At 35.2% G+C, this 12,375-nt stretch overlaps 1 protein-coding gene across 1 annotated transcript in view; it reads right to left on the reverse strand.

Moving 5' to 3' along the window:
- The window catches only part of LOC134714735 (deleted in malignant brain tumors 1 protein-like), a 57,329-nt gene that overhangs the window by 34,320 nt on the left and 10,634 nt on the right, over positions 1-12,375 (reverse strand). Inside the window, exons 2-3 of the mRNA XM_063576240.1 lie at positions 6,787-6,938; positions 420-588 (exon numbers count right to left, since the gene is read on the reverse strand). Coding sequence (XP_063432310.1) covers positions 420-588; positions 6,787-6,938 — 321 coding nt within the window. The remainder of the gene's footprint in view (positions 1-419; positions 589-6,786; positions 6,939-12,375) is intronic.

Here is a 12,375-nt window from a genome sequence, read left to right on the forward strand (position 1 = left end):
CTAGTTCAAATATTTATAGTTTTTCACTTGCTTTCCATCACGATATAATTTTCGATACGTTTTTTCAAACACAACCAAATCACCCACCGTGACAGCTTTTTGTCCAATCACAGAAAGGATTTTCGAGCGTATTCTGTTGCCATAGTGAAGCGTCTTTAAGTTCAAAGGGCACAAACCGAAACTATACCGACTACGTCGGAAAAAGACCGCGGACCACAAAGGAAGCCGCCGTGTGATTTGACTATAAAAGACAACCAAGCGATTCTGAATTTTGACCTAAACACAAACCAACATCAAATTAACGCCAATGATAAGATATACTCTTCGTTTCAAATCCCGAAAGGCTTGAAAATACTGTAGAACAGACTGTTGATTTTACAACAATATTCGAACATTTTATTAACTAAATGAATACCTACAAGTAACGTTGAAACAGGAGACGCCAGCATCTTCCTGGTGGTTGCAGTTGTGTACTCCCCAAGGATTGGTCAGACATTCGTCCAGCGATGTCTCATGTCCTTTACAAATAACTTCATCTAAATAGATCTGACCTTTGCCTTGACCAAAATGGGCTAATGAATGCCCTATCTGAAAATATCACAAACAAATATATCTATAATACTAAAATTACGAGGTCCAATTTGTCAGCTGTCATCACGTAAAAACGACGAATCAAAGAATTCAACTTTATATATAACTAATATAGTACAAAGGTATAGATTAAAAATTACACCACTCCAGGCCCTTTTGTTTTCCACGTAATTTGTATTGCCAATAATTAAGAAGTTCCGGGTCGATTCCGATACCGATACCAATAGTATATTTACCTGTTACCTATTACCTTATCTGTACGTTCCGCATCTGACAGGCGCACCACCAAACGGTGTATTCAGGATTAATATGCTATATACACGGGTCATAATCACAGGGTAACGTTGACACTACTGAATTGTCAAATTGTTACCTATTGTAGTGTTTTAATCAGTAAGACTTTCTAAGATAACAATACGAATACTAAAAATCTGTACTGAAAATAAGGCGCATAGGTACGGGTTTCAATTTGTTAGCGGGCATGACGTAAAACAGCAAATCAAAGAATTCAACTTTATTTATAACTTATATAGGACAATGCTGTTGATTAAAAAATACTCCATTCCAGGACCTTTTGTTTTCCAAATAATTAATATTACCAATAATTGATAAGTTCCAGTTCGACGGGTTCCAACAGAAAGATTTGAAAGCAGAGAAAACTGTGTATCTAATAAATGGCATGACTTTATCAGACGACAAAACTAATACTAAAATAAGGCTTGCGCATAGTTCTACACTTTAATTCAGTCACGGACCCGCGATATCACGGGTGTGTTCTAGTAATTCTAAAAGGTTCAAGCATCGGTTTTCAGTTTCCAAAATACACCAATACTTAGTACCCGTCGAAAAAGATTCCGCAACGTACAATACTTGTAATAACTACTTTAAACTTGAAATTAGTCATAGATTAAACAAAATTTTAATACATGTGCTATAAATGTTCTGTTGGATCTTCAATGCTTTTTCACGGTTATCAGAGAATAAGACCTTGTCATGAACACTCTATAGATGAATATTCACAGCCATACAAGTACACCTTGCAATAGTTCATACACCAACCTATACCCCAACGGACTAAACCCCAAACACTTCACATAGACCATTGAACCACGAACACGAGTTCAAGGCTTGATTTATTCTTCAATAATAATTTACGAATTAAACAATTACGACAGACAGCAACTAACAACAACCGGTGACCTAAAGACTCCTTTCTTATGACAGGTACATAATGAAGATGACAGGGTTTAACATGTTTGTGAATGATGTATATACCCTCCCCATAGAGTGAATGATGTATATACCCTCCCCATAGAGTGGGAAAGTGGTGTAACCCTACATCGTACGAATAAAGTGTAAACTTCAGTTATGATGTATATACCCTCCCCATAGATTGAGAAAGTGGTGTAACCCCACATCGTACGAATAAAGTGTAAACTTCAGTTATGATGTATATACCCTCCCCATAGATTGAGAAAGTGGTGTAACCCCACATCGTAAGAATACAGTGTAAACATCAGTTATGATGTATATACCCTCCCCATAGATTGAGAAAGTGGTGTAACCCCACATTTGTTTGTGAATGATGTATATACCCTCCCCATAGGTTGAGAAAGTGGTGTAACCCCACATCGTAAGAATACAGTGTAAACATCAGTTATGATGCATATACCCTCCCCATAGATTGAGAAAGTGGCGTAACCCCACATCGTAAGAATACAGTGTAAACATCAGTTATGATGTATATACCCTCCCCATAGATTGAGAAAGTGGCGTAACCCCACATCGTAAGAATACAGTGTAAACATCAGTTATGATGTATATACCCTCCCCATAGATTGAGAAAGTGGTGTAACCCCACATCGTAAGAATACAGTGTAAACATCAGTTATGATGTATATACCCTCCCAATAGATTGAGAAAGTGGTGTAACCCCACATCGTAAGAATACAGTGTAAACATCAGTTATGATGTATATACCCTCCCAATAGATTGAGAAAGTGGTGTAACCCCACATCGTAAGAATACAGTGTAAACATCAGTTATATGATGTATATACCCTCCCCATAGATTGAGAAAGTGGCGTAACCCCACATCGTAAGAATACAGTGTAAACATCAGTTATGATGTATATACCCTCCCCATAGATTGAGAAAGTGGTGTAACCCCACATCGTAAGAATACAGTGTAAACATCAGTTATGATGCATATACCCTCCCCATAGATTGAGAAAGTGGCGTAACCCCACATCGTAAGAATACAGTGTAAACATCAGTTATGATGTATATACCCTCCCCATAGATTGAGAAAGTGGCGTAACCCCACATCGTAAGAATACAGTGTAAACATCAGTTATGATGTATATACCCTCCCCATAGATTGAGAAAGTGGTGTAACCCCACATCGTAAGAATACAGTGTAAACATCAGTTATGATGTATATACCCTCCCAATAGATTGAGAAAGTGGTGTAACCCCACATCGTAAGAATACAGTGTAAACATCAGTTATATGATGTATATACCCTCCCCATAGATTGAGAAAGTGGCGTAACCCCACATCGTAAGAATACAGTGTAAACATCAGTTATGATGTATATACCCTCCCCATAGATTGAGAAAGTGGTGTAACCCCACATCGTAAGAATACAGTGTAAACATCAGTTATGATGTATATACCCTCCCCATAGATTGAGAAAGTGGTGTAAACCCCACATCGTAAGAATACAGTGTAAACATCAGTTATGATGTATATACCCTCCCCATAGATTGAGAAAGTGGTGTAACCCTACATCGTAAGAATACAGTGTAAACATCAGTTGTGATGTATATACCCTCCCCATAGATTGAGAAAGTGGTGTAACCCCACATCGTAAGAATACAGTGTAAACATCAGTTATGATGTTTATACCCTCCCCATAGATTGAGAAAGTGGTGTAACCCCACATTTGTTTGTGAATGATGTATATACCCTCCCCATAGAGTGAGAAAGTGATGTAACCCCACATCGTAAGAATACAGTGTAAACATCAGTTATGATGTATATACCCTCCCCATAGGTTGAGAAAGTGGTGTAACCCCACATCGTAAGAATACAGTGTAAACATCAGTTATGATGTATATACCCTCCCCATAGATTGAGAAAGTGGTGTAACCCCACATCGTAAGAATACAGTGTAAACATCAGTTATGATGTATATACCCTCCCCATAGATTGAGAAAGTGGCGTAACCCCACATCGTAAGAATACAGTGTAAACATCAGTTATGATGTATATACCCTCCCCATAGATTGAGAAAGTGGTGTAACCCCGCATCGTAAGAATACAGTGTAAACATCAGTTATGATGTATATACCCCCCCATAGATTGAGAAAGTGGTGTAAACCCCACATCGTAAGAATACAGTGTAAACATCAGTTATGATGTATATACCCTCCCCATAGATTGAGAAAGTGGTGTAACCTTACATCGTAAGAATACATTGTAAACATCAGTTGTGATGTATATACCCTCCCCATAGATTGAGAAAGTGGTGTAACCCTACATCGTAAGAATACAGTGTAAACATCAGTTATGATGTATATACCCTCCCCATAGATTGAGAAAGTGGTGTAACCCCACATCGTAAGAATACAGTGTAAACATCAGTTATGATGTATATACCCTCCCCATAGATTGAGAAAGTGGTGTAACCCTACATCGTAAGAATACAGTGTAAACATCAGTTATGATGTATATACCCTCCCCATAGATTGAGAAAGTGGTGTAACCCCACATCGTACGAATAAAGTGTAAACTTCAGTTATGATGTATATACCCTCCCCATAGATTGATGTATATACCCTCCCCATAGATTGAGAAAGTGGTGTAACCCCACATCGTAAGAATACAGTGTAAACATCAGTTATGATGTATATACCCTCCCCATAGATTGAGAAAGTGGTGTAACCCCACATTTGTTTGTGAATGATGTATATACCCTCCCCATAGATTGAGAAAGTGGTGTAACCCCACATCGTAAGAATACAGTGTAAACATCAGTTATGATGTATATACCCTCCCCATAGATTGAGAAAGTGGTGTAACCCCACATTTGTTTGTGAATGATGTATATACCCTCCCCATGGATTGAGAAAGTGGTGTAACCCCATATCGTACGAATAAAGTGTAAACTTCAGTTATGATGTATATACCCTCCCCATAGATTGAGAAAGTGGTGTAACCCCACATCGTAAGAATACAGTGTAAACATCAGTTATGATGTATATACCCTCCCCATAGATTGAGAAAGTGGTGTAACCCCACATTTGTTTGTGAATGATGTATATACCCTCCCCATAGAGTGAGAAAGTGATGTAACCCCACATCGTAAGAATACAGTGTAAACATCAGTTATGATGTATATACCCTCCCCATAGGTTGAGAAAGTGGTGTAACCCCACATCGTAAGAATACAGTGTAAACATCAGTTATGATGTATATACCCTCCCCATAGATTGAGAAAGTGGTGTAACCCCACATCGTAAGAATACAGTGTAAACATCAGTTATGATGTATATACCCTCCCCATAGATTGAGAAAGTGGCGTAACCCCACATCGTAAGAATACAGTGTAAACATCAGTTATGATGTATATACCCTCCCCATAGATTGAGAAAGTGGTGTAACCCCACATCGTAAGAATACAGTGTAAACATCAGTTATGATGTATATACCCTCCCCATAGATTGAGAAAGTGGTGTAACCCCACATCGTAAGAATACAGTGTAAACATCAGTTATATGATGTATATACCCTCCCCATAGATTGAGAAAGTGGCGTAACCCCACATCGTAAGAATACAGTGTAAACATCAGTTATGATGTATATACCCTCCCCATAGATTGAGAAAGTGGTGTAACCCCACATCGTAAGAATACAGTGTAAACATCAGTTATATGATGTATATACCCTCCCCATAGATTGAGAAAGTGGCGTAACCCCACATCGTAAGAATACAGTGTAAACATCAGTTATGATGTATATACCCTCCCCATAGATTGAGAAAGTGGTGTAACCCCACATCGTAAGAATACAGTGTAAACATCAGTTATGATGTATATACCCTCCCCATAGATTGAGAAAGTGGTGTAACCCCACATCGTAAGAATACAGTGTAAACATCAGTTATGATGTATATACCCTCCCCATAGATTGAGAAAGTGGTGTAACCCCACATCGTAAGAATACAGTGTAAACATCAGTTATGATGTATATACCCTCCCCATAGATTGAGAAAGTGGTGTAACCCCACATCGTAAGAATACAGTGTAAACATCAGTTATGATGTATATACCCTCCCCATAGATTGAGAAAGTGGTGTAACCCCACATCGTAAGAATACAGTGTAAACATCAGTTATATGATGTATATACCCTCCCCATAGATTGAGAAAGTGGTGTAACCCCACATCGTAAGAATAAAGTGTAAACATCAGTTATGATGTATATACCCTCCCCATAGATTGAGAAAGTGGTGTAACCCCACATCGTAAGAATACAGTGTAAACATCAGTTATGATGTATATACCCTCCCCATAGATTGAGAAAGTGGTGTAACCCCACATCGTAAGAATAAAGTGTAAATATCAGTTAAATGGGCTTAATTGATTAACAGATCTGTGCTAAGAGATCTACTTTATAACAAGAACACAAAATACACCAAGTATCTAGGATTATCTATGTAAGTTAATCAGAATGATAGTTGTATGTGTGAGTGTATCAAGTGGGAGAGAAAGGCTTTTTATTTTTACTTTGTGTGATTAAAGGCTTGTTATGAGCCCTATGATTAGGAAATAAAATATCTTTATCTTACTATGTAAGGGAACTCACAGTTACTGAAAGCGAGTTCAAAGCCTAATGTCAACGAACAAATAAAGCTTGTTTTCCAGGACTTGCATATCAACGGATATAGTATAACATAAATAAAAGAATGCTTAATAATTTTGTTTATGTTTTTGTGTATTTTCATTTAACCGTTTCTAAGCATTAAAAGTCTTCTTTTAGATGTTCGTGGTGGTTGCACTAAATGTAAATCCAAGCTGTCGATATTCGATGGTAGCTGTTGATAAAGAGTATAATGGAACATTTGGGATACACTATATACCATCATAGATGTAATAGTTGGGTATTACATATATGATACCATGTATACTTACACCCCATGTAAATCCAAGCTGTCGACATACAACTGTAGCAGCATCATTATCCCAGAAGTCATCACAGATTGTTCCCCAATTAGCTTTATCTTTGGAAATTTCTACTCTCCCTGAACTCGTCGTTTTTCCATCTTTTAACCGTACATAAAATGCTAAAATAGAAAAATACACATGTGTTTGTTTTGGAGTTTAGTTAGACGTCCATTTTTACTGAACAAGTACTATTCTTTATTATGTGGGCAGCTTGGAAACCCATTGGTGGTCTTTGGCTTTTATCTGCTCTTTGGTCACGTTGTTGTCTCTTTAAACATATATATTCCCCATTTCCGTTCTCAATTTTATTGTGAATATGTTATAAATACGTGTTAATACTTTTTTGGAGGATTTTCATGAATACATTAAATTAGTATGGCGTTCATTATCACTGAACTAGTATATATTTGTTTAGGGGCTAGGTGAAGAACACCTCCGGCTGCGGGAATTTCTCGCTACATTGAAGACCTGTTGGTGACTCGGTTTGTGACCTAGCTTCTGCTGTTGTGTTTTTCTATGGTCGGGTTGTTGTCTCATTGACACAATTTCCCCATTTCCATTCTCAATTTTATTATTATAACATAATTCCTTTGTAATCTAGGTTATCGCAAAAGAGATACTTTGAAGAAACGTTGTGATCTGAACGATCTAGATTTCGTTACAAATAATTCTAATGACAGAATTATCTGAACGAGCTACATTTAGATATACGCGAAGGTGAAGGTTGCACAAATTCATATTCAAGAAAGTTACAATAATTTGTGAATATACAGGGCGTATATCTATACACAATGTAATTTGAATGGGGATATGTGTACCGAAAAACATGGATATATATTTGAATGATATATGTTCCCCGGCTATAAATAATAAAGATAATGCAGCCATCGATCATGTTCAATTATGTTGATTACTAACTTATACATTAAATAAAATGTCAACGGAATGCAAGTTGAATTTTAATTTTATTGCCTTTGTGTTAGTATTACAAAACAATACACCGACTCGCGTACAAATGCAATCTTTAATAAATCTTTTTGCCATAAAATACAATATTCATAGAAAATGCAATTTCACTATCATTATCATATGTCATATTAGTTATAAAAGAAAAACTAATTTGTTTATGAGGTAGGAGTTCAAAGTATAATGTTTCCGTCAATGGAATGAATAAATTGTCTAGTAATGTTTATATATTAAAGGTCAAAACTAAAATTTCCAAAGATTTTAATTTAGTAAAAACTGCAATAATTAAAGTAAGCAACAAGAGGCAATTGTCTCTTTAAAAGATACTTATAAACCTTAATGTAACATATTTTCAGAGATAAATGAAAATGTAAGCAATGTTCATTAATAATCATAGAAATAAGTAAATATATATATATTATGTAAAGTCATGCACAGTGTAATACATGTTATTGACGAACTTGTTACATTAAAAGTCTAACTATGTGTAATTGCATACAAGGAACACGAGCCATTGATGATATATACCAAAAACCATACAGCAGCAATTATTGCACACGTTCATACACTCAACGGGAACACACAAAAGCAGTACAAGAATGAATTTGCTATAAACGGATAAAATGCAAGCGCGCTTCGGATAATAGGAAAATCTTCATTAAAGGGCACACATTTTAATAAGGAGTCGTTGATGATTTGGGTTATGTTGAATCATTAGTAGATCTGGCCTTGCTGGTCATTTTTGATATTTGAAGTTTCTGTCTTTCTTTGATATTTTTCGAGATAATTGACCAACATTTAAAAATATGGTTAAAATTGGTTATTTAAGGACAATTACTCCCGTAAAAAGTCTTCTCACAGTTTTAAACGTAAATTCAAAAGAGGTAGAACACAGCATGCTAAAAATTTTGGCCCTGTAATTTAAATATATAAGAGGGGAATATTTTTGTAAAAATTAACAGACACCGACGGACGCCAAGTGACATAAAGGGCTCACTTAGCTCTTTAGACAAATGTTAAATCAGGCTAACTAAAATTTATTTGCTCTTATATACTTAACTTAAGTTTTGGTAACCTCAGTATTTTGAAAAAAAGATACACAAGGCGGTTGAGTGTCAATTTCCGCTGTATTTGACTCACGAGCAGGGTCAATATCATAAGTTGTTATAAATTGATTGAATAATGATTAGATATCAAGGAGTCTATATCGTATCTTAAAACATTCATTAAAAACATTGTTCATAACTATTTTTACATATTTTTATAAAAAAAAGTATAGTGACTAAGTAATATTCAATGCTTGATTTGATCACCTTGCCATAACATTGTAATCAAGAAATTTAGTTGGTGATTATCCATGATATTGATACTTAAAATAGTTACTGTACTTCAAACAAAAATAGTTTCGTACATTGTATATATATATTTTCAAAGAGTTTAATAACTTGTTACATATATATTCTAAAGCAGAAAAAAAATTCAACGAAACAACCGTTCTTTTATTATGAAAATCAAAGATGGAATACTGTACAACGTTCAATAAAAACCCCAAGTTCTATTTCTGTATTAAAAGATATGTGCTTTGATTAAATATCAATGTACATACTGTTTACATGTAACTTGTATTATTACATGTGCCTGTATAAATGTGATGTATATTTATTAATGATCTAATTATGCCATTATGATTTATGAATTATTAATTCATTTGTTTATGTTGTTTCGAGGACCATATTGATAGTAATTAAGTTTCTAACTAGTATAAAACAAGATGTGGTATGATTGCTAATGCGACAACTACATATCCTAGAGAATCCAAATGAAGGCAATGTAAGCAACTACAAGCATGTTTTCACCCCCGAAATTAAGATAATTCATTTGATGAATGTAATCTTTAACTTAACGTTGAAAGTTTCACTAAGTATTCAGAACATCGTTAATGTAATTAATTGAACATGGATAATGGGAGTGTTTAATGACATTGGCCACATAAGTAAGTATCGCCTTGAACGCCTTGGTGTTCAAAACTGGTTGTGCTGGCGATAAGAGGTTGCATAACATTTGATAGACTAAATAAGTGTACTATAGGCCGGTAAAGTTTCGCCTAAATGGTATCCATTTGTAAGATATATAACGAGTGAATGGGAGACAGCAACAAATCGACAAAAAAACTTAAAAGTCACATAGTATGCACTATGCAGGAGTAAGGACGAGCAAATAGGTCCGGGCATAGCAAGTTTCGAAGCATTATAACTGGTCCAACATCACAATATAATCAAGGCGTTTTCACATATATATGTTATATGCACGTACATGTTTTGTTGAATACAGTTGAGACCAATTATCAAATTGACAATTACAGCTAGTGTAGTTTTTTCATCCAACATATCTTTTTTGTACAGATGAAAAGTACTGTATCTAGGTATCGTTGACTGGTGGAGCTGGCATTATTTGCTTATGTTGCCGAAACAGGTGCATACAGTCAACAGCCACACAATTATCATTCGAAGTAGGATTAGTTGAATATGCACGTTTTTGTTGAGTACTCATTCAGTTCTGAGTACCACCAGATTGACATGCTGTACATAAGCGGATTTAGGGGGCAGGGGCCCGGTCACCTTTTTTTTTAAGGAAAACATTTGATTGCTTATATAGAGAATCACTGAAGCTTGACTGGAGCGGGCCCCCTCTTATGCAGTCAGTGGACCCCCACTTATGAAAATTTCTAGATCTGCCAGTGCTGTAGAAGATTCCAAGAGTGTCTGGTTACGTGTTGTTGTGCTTTGGTATGGCTTTGCAATTAGTAAAGATAATCATTCAATCTGAACCATAAGCACGTAATTTTAAGTCAAGGAAATGCTGCATCCTTACAAAAAGGTTGACAAGTCGATAGGTTACACGTTTTTTTGGAAGATTTTGGAAAGTACATAATCTACAACCTTGTTGTGAATGTATAACATTGAGAATGTAAATGGGGAATGTGTCAAAGAGACAACTCGACCAAAGAGCAGGACTAGGTACTTACCAGTCAACTCAAATATGAAATAATTCGCATTTAGTATTAAATAAACTATTCCTTCGTAAACATCGACAATGGTCATTGCGATGCCTAAATTTTAGAAGAAAATTAAGATCTAATAAACTGAAGATAAAAGACAAAGTGGTTTTAACCACGAACTAAAAAAACCTAAATTCATTTTCAGTTCAATTCAAAAGTGCATCACACCTTCGCATTGACAATTTAAATGCGATCGAACTAATTGTAGCGGTATTAATTTATTGAACCGATACAGTTCTTTGCCCGTCTTGTTTTTCTAAGTTTGGAATTAGAAAGTCAGGGAAGACCATTACCGTAATTGTCTAGTTTCAATATAGGAAGTAAGAGTTCATTTGTTCTATTTTGATCAATCAACACGATGAATTGCTTCAATATGCCAATCTTATATTCAAAATATATAAAATACTGTAAAGATTAACCATTGCAGATGTAACTTTCAATCGCATTTTCGATGTTTAAGTAGATGCCGTGTCAAATTTCATGTGTTATAAGATTGAAAATCCAAAACTGACAACAACATTTGTTTTTCATTTTGATGTTACTCTGTTATTATTAGAACTGTACTTCTTAGATCTTTACAAATAATTCATCTATAGTTTATAATGACGGGACTAAACTTTAAGAACTGGAACTTTTGGTAACAAATTTCACAAAGAATCAAAAGATAATAGTGTTAAAAGTAATATATAAATAAATACACAAGTACTCATCACATCTGTTTCGAGAAGAAAAAGAAATTTTGAAATTGACCAATACATGAAATCAAATGGTGTGAAACATACAGTTTTAACAAATTGAACTGAAAAAATGCTCTCGAAACCCTATATAATTGTGTGTGTTACGTAATAACTACAGGAACTAAAATCTAAGAGTCAAACATACCAACCAATAAAACCGTCAGCTTCACAACTTATTGGCGATCACAATTAAACAGTTTGATAAATTAAGTTTATCTGAAACGTACAAATGACCTTTCAACTAACTCCTATATTTGTCACATCATTTTGACAGTAAATATGACGATTATAGGGACAACACAACCATAAAAGTGGTAAATATAAGTAGTCAGATACTATTTTTGGAACTCCAGTTTGTATAAATTTAACAACTACAACAGTGGGTACATAATGAGTCCCCACATTGTTAAATAAAAGTATTTTGCAAAGTATGCAGAAAAATACACATAAACTGCTCATCGTTTGTCTAATGTAACCGTTCAGCTAAAGTGATTCTGGTGACCTGTATGGCTTGTAGCTATACATATACGTATCATAAATTCTGAGATATGTATCAGCCATGAAATACATTATCTTTTAACTTTAATGCGGCACCCACTGCTTTTACCACAGAAAACAAAACGTTCGATATAACCTCCTGTTTTGGTAAAATCGGCTGTAAAGCACAAAGCCAATGTTCTGATAACCACGATTGTAACTTGTGGTTTCACTGAACTTTGCCTTTTCATCACATGTGTGATTGTTTTGTCTACATCTTATTATTTCGTACCAGTGGTAATATTCAATCGGATGACC

Source organism: Mytilus trossulus, chromosome 4, assembly GCF_036588685.1.
Source record: "Mytilus trossulus isolate FHL-02 chromosome 4, PNRI_Mtr1.1.1.hap1, whole genome shotgun sequence".
Lineage (NCBI taxonomy): Eukaryota > Metazoa > Mollusca > Bivalvia > Mytilida > Mytilidae > Mytilus > Mytilus trossulus.